The 18,828-nt window shown below is 40.4% G+C and overlaps 2 protein-coding genes across 3 annotated transcripts in view; one reads left to right on the forward strand and one right to left on the reverse strand.

Annotated features, from left to right (window-relative positions):
- Prkg1 (protein kinase cGMP-dependent 1) overlaps positions 1 to 18,828 on the reverse strand; it is a 1,221,673-nt gene that overhangs the window by 557,372 nt on the left and 645,473 nt on the right. The gene's annotated exons all lie outside the window — the stretch shown is intronic.
- Positions 5,450 to 9,019, forward strand: Cstf2t (cleavage stimulation factor subunit 2 tau variant). The gene has a single exon (XM_038325492.1). It carries the CDS (start codon positions 5,518 to 5,520, stop codon positions 7,426 to 7,428), a length of 1,911 nt encoding a protein of 636 aa, XP_038181420.1. The 5' UTR covers positions 5,450 to 5,517; the 3' UTR covers positions 7,429 to 9,019.

Here is an 18,828-nt window from a genome sequence, read left to right on the forward strand (position 1 = left end):
AGATTAATACAATATGAGAAAGGGTAAACGTTATGTATTCTACATAACAATCCAACACAGGTAATAGTATTCTATTTTGAAAGATGCCAAAGTGGAAGTAACGAGAAGTGTTTTTTCACAAGATCAAACAATTTCCTGTCAACCCAGGTCTAAGATTAAAGTCTGAAGTCAAATCCCCTTTATCCAACCTGTGAACACTGTTGCATGGCACAGACTTTAGATCTAGGCCCAGTATAAACGATGCCAGTAAGTTGGCAGTTGATTCTGGTCCAGGCCCCTACTTTCCTTACGCCTCATTTCCTGAACCTATCAATAGAATGGTGCTGGACTACATACACATTTGACTCCATTTAACTTGTAGCTGTGCTCAGAGCCTACATTTATGTAATATTTTTCTTGACTACTAAAATTAGCCATAAGTGAATGGAATTTATTATTTACTTTCCTCTATGGTCTTTTCAGATTAAATGTATTGCAAATGGGGGGAGGAATATCTCTCAGGGCAGTTTAATTTGGGGCCTGAGAAACCCAGGCTCTGTTACAGAAATGAATTCAGAAGTATGTGTCTGCATACTTCTAAAATGTTTTGTGTGAGGTTTTGTGTTGGCCCTATCAAATGAAAAAAGGAAACGTTTTTCCCAATGGATTCAGTCTTTATACTTATAGTCCCTCTGTTGCCTTAGCGCTGCCATGTCAAAACTACAATTACAAACACTCAGAGGTAATCAGGAAAAAGGCCAATGGAGGCTGTGCCCAGGCCTCAGTAACCCATGACTACTAGACCAATTGGAAGCTTGATTTCAAGAGACCTGGTCTCAGGCTGTAGCCCTGCCTCTTACTGTGTGTGTGCGTGAACCATTTGTTGTGTAGAATCATTATTTTCAAGCTTGATTTTTTTAAATTTAAGTGGCATGTGTAAATCTGTTGCCTGTGATAGTTAGATGCATTCATTACCATCTCTGTGCCTAATTCTAATTATTTATCAATCAAGACACTGTGACTACCTAACTCAAAGACACCTCTGATACAAGGCCACTAATACTGTTGCTTTTAGTAGGAAAGACATTGAGGTGAACGTTGGAGAATGAGAACTTAAATGTGGTGGACTGGGAAGTGGGAAAAGATGTATCATGAATAGAGGGGCAGTATGGGAAGAAACTTGGGGGGGGGGGGGACTAGAAACATACAGACTGCCAGGCAGTAGTAGCACACGCCTTTAATCTCAGCACTTGGGAGGCAGAGGCAGGCAGATCTCTGTAAGTCTGAAACCAGCCTGGTCTACAAGAGCTAGTTCTAGGACAGGCTCCAAAACTACAGAGAAACCCTGTCTCGAAAAACCAAAAACAACACAAATAAACAAAAAAACAAAAAAAAAGAAAGAAAGAAAAGAAAAAGAAAAGAACCATACAGACTGTGTAAGATGAAAAATAAAGTGTGCGAGTCGGCCAAAAAGAAGTACACAAAGTGATGAGGGATGCGTGGTAAAATGAAGCCATGTTGGAGGATGTTAAATGTAGGAAGTCAGATGCCACCCTTGGGTGAAAGGACTGAAAAGGTAGCTCAGCTGGAGAGTCTGAGATTTGATGTGAGGGAACTGGTGTTCCTGAACTTCGGCTATTAGTCTATGTTCATTCACAGGAGGAAAAGAAGAAGCCCGCTGGCTTTACCATCACGGCTGTTTTCATGACTTAATTTTCAGAAATTTTATGGCCTGTCCTATCACACAATCACCAGTTATCGCCAGAATCGCTTGCTTCTAGATCATAAAAATACAAAGTCTGAATTTCATACGTGGCCAATTCTAGCTGCTGCCTGATAGCTTCAGTTTTATTTATCTACAATAGATTGTGAACCATCTCTCAATATCACTTCTACCAGGAAGCCTTCTTTAGGAATTTAGAGCTTTCTAGATTACTTTATGCCATTTCTAGATACTTCATCTTGTATCCAATTATTCAAAATAGTATCCTGGAAGAATTATCATTGACCTAGAAATAAAATAATAGGAATAAAATAAAGCCCCTTTACAACTTGAACTGTTTTATTTATTTATTTATTTATTTATTTATTTATTTATTTATTTATTATTTTTGGTTTTTCGAGACAGGGTTTCTCTGTAGCTTTTGGAGCCTGTCCTGGAATTGGCTCTTGTAGACCAGGCTAGCCTCAAACTCACAGAGATCTGCCTGCCTCTGCCACCCAAGTCCTGGGATTAAAGGCGTGTGCCACCACCACCCGGCAACTGTGTTATTTAATGTCACTTGCTTCTTTCCAACTTAAATGGTTTGTTAACTCTCAAAGTCTAAAGACACTTTAAAAGATCCATTCAACAAATGAAATGATGGGAATTCCACGGATTAGTTTCAGCCTAAGGGTTGAGGCTACACTGGTGGAAACAAAATCAAACACCTTGTGTATATATACATATCAACCTATTGTCTATTTCTGTATGGGATAACTGTCTCCTTGGAGTGGAGTAGCACTCTGACTATGGCCTGCATTAAAATTACCCTTAGGCATCAGAAAAGAATGTATTTTTGTATTTCTGATATGATATATATGGAAAACTTTCGTTTTTGAGGTGTTTATTTACTGCTGGTTCTGATGCAACAGTACACAAAACTCACACAGAGAAATTGTTCTAACACGTTGGTTTTCACACTGCTGTGCTGGCAGTGCCTGGTAAGGCATTTATGGAATGAGAAATATGAGGCACATGGCCAATCAATAAAAGACCTACGCATTTCCTTGAGTTATTTTGTAGATGCAAATCACAATTCTACTAAAAGGCAAAAGAATTACTATCAGTAAAAAGGTCCAGATAAGGAATTGCTTGCATACAAGGATAAAGGAATTATTTTTAACCTACAGGAAAGGAGAGGGACTAGGGAAGATTTCTAGAGTGCTGTGGTTATTCTTTGAGAGATCAAGACAAATAATAATTTAAAAAAGTCCCTGGAGCTAGAACTGGGATTATAATTTAGTGGTAGGGTTTGAGGTGCTCAACGTCTATTCTCACACGAAGGGTAAAAGTGCCTGGAACTATTCAAAATATCTTAAGAATGATCTATAATGAATCCTTTTTAAAATTGTATTAATTTATTTATTTACTTACTTATGGGTCTCACTGTGTAGTCATGACTATTCTGGAACCAGATATTTAGAGCAGGCTATCCTGAAAGTGTCTCAAGTGCTTGGGTAAAGGTGTGAGGCAGTATGCCCTATTTATGGTGAGTCTTTCATTTAATATTTTAATACCATTTATAAAGACTAGAGTTTTTACAATTTTATGTAGCATTTAATTTCTGAAAATAGCTAAAAACCATCTGGGAAGAGAAGTCTTACATGTATCCCAGGTTGGTCTGTCACTCAGTATATAACCTACGCTATCTATCCTTGAACCCACAGTGAGGCTCAGCCTGTCTTTGGCCCCCAAGTGATGGTAATTCCAGACTGCTGTGAATATCACATTTTCAAAATCTGTCAGAGACTTGGATGATTTTTGTTGGTCAATCCTGTTTATTGAAAATGCCTATGTTTTAGTTAAGGTGTCTATTTTTTAGTTATGACTTGATAGATGGATGTCCAGAGCAATTTCAGAGTAGAAGTTAAAAACCATTTTTGTTTTGTTTTTCAAAACAGGATTTCTCTGTAACCCATCCTGGAACTCACTCTGTAGACTAGCCTGGCCTTGAACTCACAGAGAGCCACCTGTCTCTGCCCCCAGTGTGTTGGAATTAAAGGTGCGTGCCACTAAAATGTGGCTATAAACAGATAGTCTTTAACAGTGATAAATGTGAAGGACAATCCCATAGGCCTCTGATGTTTTGTTTGATTGATGTGTTTTTCTTTTTAAAATCTGCCAGGTAAGAACAAGGCTTACAGGGCTTGCTGTAAATCCCAGCATACAGGGGCATACAGGAGGACCACAAATTTGAGAACAGTTTCAACTACATACACAGTGAATTCCAGGCAACCTGGGCTGAATAAGAATTCTGCATCAAGGCAAAAAACAACAACAACAACAACAAAAAAAAAAAAACCAAAAACCAAAAAAAAAAACCCAAACAAACAAAAAAACTAGTTTTAGTACTTGATATCTTTTTTTTTTTTTTTTTTTTTTTTTTTTTTTTTTTTTCTGAGACAGGGTTTCTCTGTAGCTTTGGAGCCTGTCCTGGAACTAGCTCTTGTAGACTCCAGAGTGCTGGGATTAAAGGCGTGCAAGGCCACTGCCCGGCAGCCTACTTTGTTATAGTCGGTTATCAGTTTATTCAATAAATCAAGATGTTGCTGGGCAGTGGTGGCTCACGTCTTTAATCCCAGCATTTGGGAGGTAGAGGCAGGCAGGGATCTCTGTGAGCTCAAGGTCAGCCTGGTCCACAGAGCGAGCTCCCAGACAGCCAGGGCAGTTTGGTAACACAGAGAAACCCTGTCTCGAAAACCAAAAAGACAAAAGCCCCCAAAATCCACCACCACCACCAAAACCAAACCACTCAGGGAGATCAGCAGTGGAACGTGGTTTTAATTCCAGCACTCTCCAGGAGGTAGAGGCAGGCGGATCTTTGTTTGAGGCCAGCCTGATCCTCATAATAAACTCCAGGACAGCCAGGACTACATGGACTGCATATCAAAGAGAGACTATGATTGAAAATTAAAGAAAAAAAAATTAAAAACCAACAATTACCTAAATGTGTAAAATAAAAGTTAAATAAATCCCATTAACCCATAATTTGCACCCATACTTTTTAGTTGATTCCAATTTAGCATTAAAGTTGATTAATATTAGTAAGAATTGAGAGGAATGAACACCTCCCTGTGCGCAGAGAAACTTAAAAGGATTAATAGTTTCAATAAACCATAATGCGGGGGCGGGACGGCAGTTATCAAACGCTTTAGTTTGTCTTTCTGGGGATTAATTTTTTAAAAAAAAATGTTTAAGGAGGTGTTTTAATTTTAAGGGACAAATATTTTTTAATCTCATGATCTGGAATATAATTTTAAATATTTCAAATATTCTATACTAAACGGCAGCTGCGAAACCACATGCATCAGAAATTAAAACATCAAGCTTTAAATCGGCTTTCGTTTGGCGGTTTCCCGCTCATAGAACGCAAAGAAAACCGCCTCCGTGGACCGGAAAGGCCAACGCTGACGCTACCGGTTACCACAGTGAAGTTCGGTCGGCCATTTTTAATGTGGTCAGTTCTAATGCATCCGGTGACGGCAGGAAGAGGGGGGCGGGACGCTGGAAAAATTCGACCAATAGAATCACGGAAAGGAAACACGGTGCCTGTAACCAGGCACGAACAGAAGAGCGCGCGACCGGAGGCGGAAGGCTTTAGGCAAACTAGTCCGGTCTCAGGAAGCAGTTTCGGCGGCCGAGCGGAACTATGGACTTATAGCGGAAAGGTTTCTGCCCGGAGTTTGACAACTGCTTCCGTTACACAGCGGAAGTGTGGTTCGCCAAAGGACGACTCTTGGACGAATTTGGCCTCCGCTGCATGCTCGGCCGGAATCATGTCGAGTTTGGCGGTGAGAGACCCAGCCATGGATCGCTCACTGCGTTCGGTGTTCGTGGGGAACATTCCGTACGAGGCGACGGAGGAGCAGCTGAAGGACATTTTCTCGGAGGTTGGTTCAGTTGTCAGTTTCCGTCTCGTGTACGATAGAGAGACAGGAAAGCCCAAGGGGTATGGCTTCTGCGAGTACCAAGACCAGGAGACTGCGCTTAGTGCCATGCGCAACCTCAACGGACGAGAATTTAGTGGGCGGGCGCTTCGGGTGGACAACGCTGCCAGCGAAAAGAACAAGGAGGAGTTAAAGAGCCTGGGCCCGGCAGCGCCCATCATTGACTCTCCCTACGGGGACCCTATTGATCCAGAAGACGCTCCAGAATCGATTACTAGAGCAGTCGCCAGCCTGCCCCCCGAGCAGATGTTCGAGCTGATGAAGCAGATGAAGTTGTGCGTCCAGAACAGTCACCAGGAAGCTCGAAACATGCTGCTTCAGAACCCACAGCTGGCGTACGCTCTGCTGCAGGCCCAGGTGGTGATGCGAATCATGGATCCAGAGATCGCACTGAAAATCTTGCATCGTAAGATACACGTCACCCCACTGATCCCAGGCAAATCTCAGCCTGGTCCTGGGCCTGTCCCTGGTGGTCCAGGCCCTGGCGGTCCCGGCCCTGGTCCCGGCCCCGGCCCCGGCCCCGGTCCTGCCACTGCCCCTGGGCTCTGCCCGGGACCTAATGTGATGCTGAACCAACAGAATCCTCCAGCCCCTCAGCCTCAGCATTTACCAAGAAGACCGGTGAAGGACATTCCTCCTCTGATGCAGACTTCAATACAGGGAGGAATTCCAGCTCCGGGGCCAATACCAGCCGCGGTTTCTGGACCTGGACCTGGGTCCTTAACTCCAGGAGGAGCAATGCAGCCACAAGTGGGCATGCCAGTGGTTGGTCCCGTGCCCTTAGAGCGAGGACAGATGCAGATGTCAGATCCGAGACCTCCGATACCTCGTGGACCTATGCCTTCTGCTGGCATACCTCCTCGAGGACTGCTGGGAGATGCTCCAAATGACCCACGCGGAGGGACTTTGCTGTCAGTTACTGGAGAAGTGGTAGAACCCAGAGGTTATATGGGTCCACCCCACCAGGGGCCCCCCATGCACCATGGCCATGACAGCCGTGGCCCTTCCTCGCATGATATGAGAGGAGGACCATTAGCAGCAGATCCTAGAATGCTCATCGGAGAGCCCAGAGGTCCCATGATAGATCAAAGAGGTCTACCGATGGATGGTAGAGGGGCCAGAGAGGCTCGAGGGATGGAGACGCGGCCCATGGACACTGAGGTCCTGGAACCACGAGGAATGGAGAGAAGAATGGAGACCTGCGCGATGGAAACCAGAGGCATGGAAGCAAGAGGACTAGAGATGAGGGGCCCTGGCCCCAGTTCCAGAGGCCCGATGACTGGTGGAATCCAGGGGCCTGGCCCTATTAGTATGGGGGCAGGTGGCCCTCAGGGACCTAGACAGGTTCCAAACATTGCCGGAGTGGGAAATCCTGGAGGTGGTATGCAGGGAGCGGGCATACAAGGAGCAGGGATGCAGGGAGCAGGCATGCAAGGAGGAGGAATGCAGGCAGCAGGCATGCAAGGAGGAGGAATGCAGGCAGCAGGCATGCAAGGAGGGATGCAGGGAGCTGGCATGCAAGGAGGAGGGATGCAGGGAGCGAGTAAGCAAGGCGGAGGCCAGCCTAGCAGTTTTAGCCCTGGGCAAAGCCAGGTGACGCCACAAGATCAAGAAAAAGCAGCTTTGATCATGCAGGTTCTTCAGCTGACTGCAGACCAGATTGCCATGCTGCCTCCCGAGCAAAGGCAGAGTATCTTGATCTTAAAGGAGCAAATCCAGAAGTCCACTGGTGCTTCCTGAAAGGTTTCTGATTAGGAAGTACTTAGTTATTCCTTCAGTGTTTATTATGTGGCCTGAAAGGGTTGCAGAATGCTATCTTTTGTGTTGCCATACTGTGATAGGAGGTTTCCCTCTCCCTGGACCTTAGTCATAGTTCTAGTCTTTGCACTTCCTGTTTTCCTTTTGATTGAGGGTGGGGGTGGAGGGAGTGGGCCTGTTCATTCCACTAGGAACCTGGGAAGGACATCACACCAGATAAGGTGATGCAGGAAGGTGCAGTAATAGTAAGGTGTCTGCACTCTGGGCTACATTTTAGAAATACTGAATAAGCTGAGAACTACATAAACACTGAAAGTGGCCTGTTACAATATTGATGCACTAAGACAGTTTAAAGATGTGTGGTTGTATATTGAACTTAATGTCAAAATGTGAAGATACACTTTGGTAAACCAAAATACTACTTCTGTTTTGAAGGCAGTAGAGTACGGTGTTAAGATCAACGTTTTAGTTATTTTGATTTATTTTGAAATGTTAGAGGTAACAGTCTGTGGTAAAATTTGTGACAAGGGAACTGTTTTCTAAAAGCTCTGTTACCAGAAAAATCAAGATGCTTCATTTTTCTGGCTCTTCCGCAACTGTTAATATCCTTGCCTGGTCCCAGTTGTAGTGATTTTGCAGGATAGTTGTAGTGTCAGCTGAGTTTAAGTCTCCCGATGAGACTCAAGTAATTGCTTAATGCATATCTCAAAAAAATTAAGTTCCAAGTCTGGTTGAATAATTCTGTGACATTATCTCAAGAATCAGTCAGATACGGAGTGAACTTTCTTGAATAGTTGTTTTATTCAGTAAGTCTCCCAAGTTCTCGATAAGCCACTTTCCATACATAGATGCAATCCATTTGGGTGGCAGGAAGTTAGAAATGTTTGGCTTGACATTTTGACTTATCTTACAGTCTGATGGCTTTCGTAAACTATGTTGCTGTCATCATCTTACTAGAACTGAGGCCCACGTGCATGACAACTCTGCTCAGTTAACTTAGTGTTTTAATTCTTACATAAAAACCACTTGGTCATATACATTCGTACAAGATAGATTTTAAAATAAGGAATGTAGAGTTTATATTTCCTTTAGAGCTACAATCTTTTTAGCTTTGAGCATGTGGCACCTAGACATTGTGTCATAGTTCTTGAAAGAAGCACAAGCTCCCACATGACCAAGTGACCTTCCTCTGTAGGTTAATAAACACCCATCCTCAGGAACAGTAGCCTTAGGGAGAGAGCTAACGCGAGGGGTTTTCCCCTTGCAAAGGTTCTTGCATTTTAAGTGTACAAAGTTTTCATCCCTAGGCTGTTTTCCTACAGTTTAGTTGTTTTGTGCTAGTGTTAAGCTTCCTGTGTTTCCTCTGTCTCCCCTGTGCTGGAGTGGATTAGTGTTTGTATCTTTGTGCTAGTTCTGGCTGATTGCAATTGCTTGTTTCTTTTGAAATTATAGTTCTGCCCCCCCCCCCCAAAATTATAGTTCCTAGCCCCAAACTTCTCACTGACTAATCTTTGTTATAAGAAAATCTCTGCACTGTTTAATGAAGCATAAATAAAAATGTATAATTAAGGTATTTTTGTATGTTTAATTTCTTTTAATACATTGGGAAGTACCTCCTTTAAGGGATATATACATATAATGAAAAAAGCAAAATAAGGAAATCGGTGGAAATCCTTTTAATTATCCTTTTAATTGTATGTGTGGTTCAACAGCTGGAATACTGGGACGACTCTGCCACTCCTGTGATCAGCAGCGGCATCCAGGTGATCCTGCCCACAGTAGATATAATTGGTGTCTCTCTTTGAATACTGTGTTCCAGGAACACCTTTTGGGTTTCTTAAGCAGCAACAGCATTTGTTTTTCTGTAAAGTCCATCCACAGCCCCCAACTTGTACTACTTATAATAGACAGCAAATCGGGGACATGAGAAGTGACTTGTTCTTGTATGTGCTATAGTTAAAGAAACATGAAAAGATGGGTAAAACATTCAGTTTTAGTTGAAAAAAAATCTTTTCATTAAGAACAAGTTTATCCCCAAGGGACTGAGATTGATCACAAAACAAATGAACTATAACACTATTTGCATTAAGATACAAATTAGAAGAAAGTGCCCGTAATCTCCAAAGAGAGGTGGAGGCAGGAGAATGAGGAGTTTGTGGCCATCTTGGGCCACTTTTATTTCTTCTGGGTTTCTCATTCTCAGGTAGTACATGCTTTATATGAAGATTGAATTCCACTGGTACCTTCCCAATAGCCTTTTCTTCCCCATTACTGATATTGATAAGCAGGGTTTCTAATTTTAGTTATAAGGTATACACTGATGTGGATCTGGCTAAGGTAGGCTAATCTAAGTGAAATTGTATAGATGGCTGGAATTTTGGTGGGAAAGCTTTCCTTTTGTTTTTTGTTTTGTTTTTTTTTTTTTCTGGTTTTTCCTAGACAAGGTTTCTCTGTAGCTTTGGAGCCTGTCCTGGAGCTAGCTCTTGTACACCAGGCTGGCCTCCACCTCATAGAGATCTGCCTGCCTCTGCCTCCCGAGTGCTGGGATTAAAGGCGTGCGCCACCACCACCTTGATGGAAAAGCATTTTTAAAAATGTGTATTAGACAGCTTGCAAAGCTTGTTTTCCATGCTATGATGGGACATTGAGAAATCCTGCAGAACCTCATCTATGTGTCGGGTCTTGGACAATTACAGGCAGACACATCCTGAGCCTTCTCACTAAGATGTCTGCTTGGATGTCTCCGGTTGAAGTATGTTTCTAATGGGGTATTTTCAAGAATACAACCAAGGAGATTGATATTGAGGAAATTATTCATGTTTTATTAATATAAATTAATACTAGTAAAGCTATATGTCAATAATAAGTACTATTTATATAGTATTAATGTATAGTATGCTTATACAGTTTAAATTTATAATAAGACCTTTTAATGGCTTTATGTGTGCTTATGTATTCAAACAAAAGTTTTTGTTTGAAATTCTTTTTGAGACAAGGTCACACTATCAAAAAGTAAAAGAAACACACCGGGTATTTAATAAATACTATAATAAGAGTACTCAGCTACCAGATACATAGGAAAATATTACTTTATAATTGACTTGATTTAAGGTAAATAAAATACACTAAATCTTTGACTAAATAATTTTGTGTGATTCAGTATGCATAGTATTTATAGACATTTAATGAACAGTGTTAAAAAAAGTTGATTTTTTTTTAATCTACTAAATTAATGAACTGTCAGCATTGGAAATAGAATGGATAATCTTACAGGCAAAGAGAAATGAAAACAGTTTCCTCCAAACCATTGTGTCTCTCTTACTTAATTACTTGTTTTAAATAAGAATTCTGTCATTCCATGAAAAAAATATTCTGCAGTAATTCTGCAAAAATGTATGAACCATTTTTGCACCCACCTCATCTTAACTGCCAACTGCCTGCAGTTAACATGAAGCGACTTGTACTGATTTTCAGAATCCACTTACATGTTTCTTGTGGACTTTAATGAAAAGGTTCCAAATTAATCTTCCTCAGAAAAAAAATTAATTTGCAGTAACTCAGTTTTCAATTCCCTTTGTCTTAAGCATTAGCTGTAATAGCATTTGAAATGTGTATCAATTTAAAAAATAGCACAGTTGAGTTAATGTAATAGGACTTTATTGGCTTTGCATAAAGCATTAACATTCATAAAAAATACTTGATATCCTAAGAATCACACTTTCTCACGTGTTGAATCACTATAATAGCATACAGCATGACCAAAAATATTGGCAGAATGAAACAGAATAAATTGCCTATTAGAATTTACTCTTTCCTTTGAGGCTACTCCTAAAATGACTTCATCTTTAGGTAGTGGTGAGGAAAAGTTGTCTGCCTCATCTCTTCAAGCAATAGAGAAAATGCTGCTGGAGCTTCTAGGATTGTCGCTGTTTATGCCAACATTTTGCCATTAAATACCTTCAGACAAGAACTATTGACTTGGTGGCCGGCCAGCCAAGGGATTCTGCCTGCATGCAGGTTTTGTTTGACTAGCTCAGTTTTCTCAAAACTTATTTTTAATGTCTATATTTCTTCAGTTCTGCCACAGACTCTACCTTTTTGATTTCTGCAGTTAGAAGACTACCAGTCAATCCCTATAATACTTTGGACTGAACTGTTTTGTGTAAACACATGGCTTTCCTGTCCAGTGGAATCATCAGTGTCTAATTTGACCAGTATGAAGTAAGACAATATGTTTGGCAAGTGGTCTCTTAAGTGTACTCAACATAAAAGCCAACCAAATAGCTCAGCTAGCCAAAACAGTGAAAGACCACGAACTGTTAATATAGTTTCCTATGTTGACCAAAGAGATTCCCACAATGCCTGGCCAAATATACATACTATTTTCATAAACTTTTTGCACTTTTAGTAAATATTTACCCCAAATACCTACAACTTCTTTTTTAAAACAATGTTTGTCTCTCCTACACTTACTTCACTGAAGTCCTAGACAAAATGTATTTAAATGATCTTCCCCTTTTCCATTTCCTTGTTATTTTTATTTCATGTCTTTGTTTGCTTTTTGTCACAATATATTTGTGTGTGTGTGTGTGTGTGTGTGTGTAAACATAGAAGTCATAGGACAACCTGTAGGAGTTGTTTCTTTTACCGTGTGGAACCCAGAGATTGAATTTAGGCAGGTAGTCTTGGTGGCAAGTACCTTTATACAGCGAGCCACCTTGTTGCCCACCCTTCTTTTTGATTAGTCAAGAGTAGTTACCTTCTCTGAACACCACTTAAATATTTAATAGGATTGAGCTGTGTTCTTTTTCAGAGCATATTGATTTATACACATGAAATTTGATGACTGCCATTAATGAACTACTAAGTATTATTCTTGTGTTATAGTTATGGCAACCGTGTTTGGCCCCAAACTTCTATTAATTTTATTTATTACTATAATATACAGATGTGAAACCAGACTAGTGGTGCATGCTAATTTAATCCCAGCATTCAGGAGATTTAGGCAGGTGAATCTCTGGGTTCAAGGTTAGCCTGATCTACTGAACAAGTTCCAGGTGTCTGGATAAAAACGGTGTCTGTATGTGTATAATCATAAACAGACTTAGGTAAACATAAAGGCCAACATTTAGGTAAACAACGTGTATGTAAAGTATGTTGCAAAAATACATGACTATTTAAAACTGTTGAATGATTTGAAATTATATGTGTATGTGTATATCACATCAATTGTGTTTTGTTGAAAGTTAACACCCTGCTTGTGCTGCTATTTATTTTATAATATTGATACATATAGGTATAAACTGACATAAGTATAAAAGGTTATTTCTATGAAAACTATTGAATACATAAGAAAGATTTATAAAATTACATTAAAAATAAATGCTAAATTCTGCAGGGGAAAGATTACTTTTTAAATATTTTAGCAGAGCATGATAGCACAGGGCTTTAATCCTAGCACTCACGAGGCAGTGCAGGCAGATGGAGCAGTGAGCCGAGCCGTCCTGGTCTACACAGTATGGCCCTGTCTCAAAACCAAAAATGGCTTTAAACATATTTGGCTAAGTATTCAAATCTTTTAATCCATTCATTCCTCACTTCAACTGAAAGGAACTTTGAAGGTTTGACAAATCGTGTCATGTCAGTTTTCTCAGGAATTTTTCAGATAATGAAAGGGAAAAAAAAACCATCCTCGGGAAATCTTAGGCTTGGTGCTGCTAATCATCAGCCCTCCATCTCCACGGGGATCACTCAACAAAGACAGCAGCTTGTCACCTTTCTGGTCCTCCTCCCTCCGGCTCTCCCTGGGGTTAACCGCTCAAGCAAACTGGATATACTTTAATCTCTCCCTAATTAAAGCGGTCCTTGAACCGGCAGTGTGGGTATCAACTGGGAGCCTGTTAGAATGAAGACTCTTGTGTTGCACCCCAAACCTGCTGAGTCAGAATTTACATTTTAATAAAATCTCCAGGGACCATAGCCAAAAGTTTCCTTGTCAAAGCACTGCCTAAAACATAATTATAAAATAATAAAATTGAAAACAAAATACTTTAAGGACTACTATTTTGAGGATGTTTTCATTTACCCAGTAACACAGAAGACCAAAACTGGGGAGTTGGGGGGAATCCCACCCAATCTGAGGACTTTGTAAGAGGGAGCACTAACTGGAGGCTACACCGAGCAATGGAGCACATGAAGAGAAGTCCTCTTTGTTTAAGGATAAGCATGTGAACACCAACCCTGCTTGAAGTTGTTTTGGGAAGACACTTAAGTGTATTTAACCTATGTAGGTGAACCCTTCACTTTTCTCCTGAGCAAAGGAGAAGTTAGGTAAAATCTGACAGAAGTAATACATTTACATTTCATTACATATTATATCACTTGAAACGTTGCAAATGAAAAATTGTTAAGACATGTCCCTCCTTGGGATGGATGACACCTTTCATATAAAATATTATGTCATAATCTCTTAATTTTTCTCCACTCAGCAAGTCTTACTGGTCATCTAAACTACCCACGAGAAAGCTGGCTTTACCTTACCTATGATACGACACTTTCTTTGGTAAATATCACTTCCTGGGAGCCAGAAACAGTTCCTAGGAATTTCTCACATATCCTATCCTCTAGGCAGTGGAAGAACTCTTAATGGAAAAAGAGGTCTTTTTGCTCATGATTCTGTGAGAATTAACCCCTGACAGAATTCTGCTGCAAAACCCATTGCCAACTGCAGTAAGTGTTCTGACTTCACAAAGGGAGAAGGCCAATAAAAATAGAACCGCCAAAGGATCTGCCCAATATCCAAAATCGTCTCAAAACTCTATACTGCAATTTGTGCCTTTCAGGGTAGTCTTTGACTCTCACATAATTAAGGGTGTAAATGAACCAAATCAACATTTGAAAATTAAGCAAATTAGAGTTTTGGTTTCCTCAGAAGTTTACATTGAGTTTAAGTGGTTGATCTTAAAATCTTTCCAGCAACCAATTCTAAAATCAAAGTAGTACTGAGGTGCTGATGTCAGAACTCCTTGATAAGGCTGTCAAGGTGACCTGGAAACATGATCCTCACCCCTGCTCATATCTGTCAGACAGTGAGTATTCCAGAACTAACCTTGGTCTCTAAAAGTTTGCCCGAACAAATTTGCGGGATTAGAATTTCGGGAGAAGTGTGGGGGCTGTTCAGGATCTTTAGTTGATGGAGATTCTGTTGTCTTCAGAAAAAGATATTTATTTTAGCAGTTTCCTCCTAGTTCGTATATGGAGAGATGCAAACTCATAAAGCTTTGACAAGTTTTTTTTCTCCCAAAAACTAAGCACTAAAACTGTTTAGTTTATCAAGAACAAATTTAGAATGGGAACATATTTATATGGCTTGCTCACAGGTTACTTAAGAGGAGTTTAAATAGCAAGGTGTTTGCCTGGGGGCTTCATCCCAGCTCCTGGCATAAGACCCCTCCCCAGGAAGGGTCAAGAAAGCCCATCAAACAGTAACCCCTCCCCAGGGAAAGTCAAGACCACTCCCACAGGCTACTTAAACTGCCCCCCAGAGAATGAACACGCGGTCTTCCGGTTTTGCTGTGGTCTCCCCTTTCCTCTCTTTCCCTCTCCATGCGTTCCCGGTGCCACACGGGAGCATGGCATTAAACATGGACGTCTTTTATTCGGTCTAATAAATTTGGTTTGATCGGAATTATTTGCATCAGCGGAGAGGCTCGTCTTAAGAAATATTCCTAACACAGGGTATTTTTCTTAAGTAGGTCTATTCAGTACCCAATCTGAAAGATCCATGATCTGTGCAAACACATATCCCAAACCTTGCCAGTGGAAAGTACACAATGCGATAGATTCGACTGTGTTCCTAGAAGCAAGAAGCCAGCAGCACAACCAACTTTAGAGTACATTTGTCACTTTAAGAAGAAACCCTATGTTGACCAGCACCCACTCCCGACCCACATTCTCCACACAGTCAACCTTAGGAAACTACAGATACACTCTACACACATGCTGGACATTTTGTACAAATGAACTTATACATGATATGACCCTTATGACAATTCCACTTAGTGTAATCTTTTTAATATTTATATGTGCTGTATTGTAGCGATAATATTAGTATCCCATTGTATAAATATAGCACCAATTTTCTCTCCTTGTCAATCACAAACAGTGCAGTTCTGAGTATTTGTTAGCTCTGTATGCATGTTTTTTTTTTTCCCTTCTCTTGGGTATAAACCAGGGATGGAACTACTACATCATGTAAGAACTCCTTAGAAGAATTGGGAGACTGAGATAGATAGATAGATAGATGATAGAGAGATAGATAGATAGATAGATAGATAGATGATAGATAGATGATAGATAGATAGATAGATAGATAGATAGATAGATAGATAGATAGATAGATAGATAGATAGAGATATAAATATAGATACAGATATTTGGTGGGGGAGTGGTGGCTGGATGAGATGATCTCTCTAGGTAGTCCTGGCTGTCCTGGAACTCAGTGTGCACATCAGGCTGGCCTCGAACTCACAGAGATCCAACTGCCTCAACCTGAGTGCTGGGATTAAATTTCTATTTTTGTCCACTGTGATTCACTTACTATAAATAAAGCAACATTTTTCTTTTTCTTTCTAAAGATTTATTTATTATATATACAGTGTTCTGCCTGTATGCCACAAGAGGGCATTGGATGTCATCGTAGATGGTTGTGAGCCCCTATGTGGTTACTGGGAATTGAACTCAGAACCTCTGGAAGAACAGCTGGAAAAGCATCTCTCCAGCTCAACATTTTTCTCAACATTTTCCTTAATTTCAGCATTCCTATTGTAGGTAAGCAGATAATCTCATGACATGATCTTTAAAATATGAGAAATAATTTCTTTCAAGACTTACAAATTGACCTGAGGACTAGAGCGATGGCTCAGAAGTTAAGAGCACTGGCTGCTCTTCCAGAGGTTCTGAGTTCATATCCCAGCAACCACATGGTTGTTCACAACCATCTGTAATGAGATCTGGCACCCTCTTCTGCTAGGAGGTATACTTGCAGAGAGAATACTGTATACATAATAGATGAATAAATCTTTGAAAAAAACAAAAATTGACCTGAAGTTGTGGTGTGGGAAGTCCTTCTGTTTTGCTTTTATTGATTAATGAATAAAGCTGTTAAAGCCAGTGGCTTAGCAAAGTAGGTCAAGGCGGGAGTTCCAAGCAGATAGCAGAGGAGAGAGTAGGTGGAGTCATGAGAAGCCATGTAGCAACCTGCTGGAGATAGATGTACCAGAACCTTGCCAGTAAGCCACAATTATGTGGCGATACACAGATTAATAGAAATGGGTTAAGATATGAAAGTTAGCCAGAAATACGCTTAAGCTATTGGCAAAATAGTATTGCAAATAATACAGTTTCTGTGTGATTATTTTGGGGGTCTGAGCAGCCAGGAACAAATGAACAGCTTCCCCAACAAAGTTGGAATCAAGTACTAGAAGGAAGAATTTTCAACAACTTCCTGGGACGCTTTTAGAAAAGTAGGCACTGTTTTCACGGCTTAGAGCTGCATGGGCATTGGTCATCTCTGAAGGGAACTGGAAGTGCTTTCTCAGGAGGACAAACAGTATTACAAAGTGAGCTTGGTCTCCACCTGCATTCAGATTCTACCTCTAGCACATAGCATTTCTGGGACTTACATTTCAATGTCTTAAGATTCTGTACACTAAGATAATTCCTACCTACTGTAGTTATGATAACTGTTTGATAATGCACTGTCCACCATGCCTATATATAATATTCTCTCCACGTGTAAACACACACACACACACACAGACACACACACACACACACACACACACACACACACACACACACACACACCATGGATTTGGAAGGCATAAAAGCAGCATGAAAATTTAAGCCAGATCTTTTCGCTTCTCCAGACTTTGAAAGACAAACATCCATAGACATGAAAAAATGATCACTACTTATTTCCACCTCAGGCGTGAACAGCAGCAGCAAACAACGAAACAAAAGCACTCTAGGGACCCCCACCTCAAAAGAGGAAGAAAGGGAACTCCTGAAAGGGAGAGCAGCAGGGTGTTTTAAACTGAGGTGGTTGTGCTGTGGCATAGGAGCAAAGCTAGCGACTCTCTGTACCCCTTTACTTACATAGTAAAGCTGTGTTCTGTACAAAAAGAAAAGTAACACGGAGTTAACAAGGGTGATGGCAATCTGATGCGGAAAACCCTTCTGGCAGCTGACTCTGACCTAGCACGGTCCAAGCTTCTGCAATCTTGTTTTGGACAAACCAGTAGAAATAACATCGGGGTTTTATTTAGCTTGAGCTCTCATGGCTTACTTAGTTCTCCCTCCTATAGCTTCATCCACACACTAGAAGGCAGATTTTCTAAAGTATGTTTCCTTTGTCAAAGACAAACTTTAATAACCTTATAACAAAGCTTTGGGAAGTGTTTGTCCCTATTATAATCTTGTTTATAGGGTGCATCTGTCTCGAAAGCTTTAGTTGAGAGCGGTGTGACAATGTTTCCTCCCTCCCTGCTTTCTCTGTAGAATGACATATATGGTAAGGCTTTAGAATGAACAGATCACAACATTATGGGGCCATTAATCTTCATTAAGTGGTTTGTAGTTCACACATAACTATGTTTCCAAATGGGACTTAAGGAAACAGTCCTATAAATTTACATGCATTGGAAACAAGATTTTACAAAATATTTACAGGCTCAAGTGAAGACTTTGAAAGCAACATAAATCCTATAATGTTTTTTGTAAACTGCAGCTCAAAGCTACAACAATCCTGAACTACATTAAAACCCAGATATTATGTATTTAGTGGAATTTCAGCTTTATTTAGTTTTTTTAAATGAAAATAACCTTTTAAAAAATAATTTATTTAACTTTATTTTATGTGTGTTGGTGTGAAGGTGTCAGATCACCTGGAACTGGAATTACAGTCAGCTGTGAACTGCCATGTGGGTGCTGGGAATTGAACCCTGGTCTTCTGAAAGAGCAGCCAGTGCTCTTAACCACTGAGCCATTTCTCTAGCTACTGAGTATAACCTTCTTTAGCAACAACAGCATTAATTTATATGTCATTTTCACCTTCATAAGGAGACTTGTGTAAAAACACTCACTGTTTGGGAAATATTCACTTTCAACAACTGCATTTCTCCATAAACTTTTACGTAGAAGACACATTTCCAGTTTTAAGTATGCCACTATATAACTAAATTAAATATAATGATATATTCCTGTGCTTCTGCTATGGCAGCACTAACTATATGTAGTTATTGATAGCTCAGCTTGTTCCTAGATAGCCCAACCTGACAGAAATTAATTAACAAATTAGTTGCCCCACACAACTAGTATCTA

The sequence above is a fragment of the Arvicola amphibius genome, chromosome 1 (genome assembly GCF_903992535.2).
Source record: "Arvicola amphibius chromosome 1, mArvAmp1.2, whole genome shotgun sequence".
Taxonomy (NCBI): domain Eukaryota; kingdom Metazoa; phylum Chordata; class Mammalia; order Rodentia; family Cricetidae; genus Arvicola; species Arvicola amphibius.

Excerpts from the sequence above, each read along its gene's own strand:
- Cstf2t (XM_038325492.1), top strand. The coding sequence starts at position 5,518 with ATGTCGAGTTTGGCGGTGAGAGACCCAGCCATGGATCGCTCACTGCGT.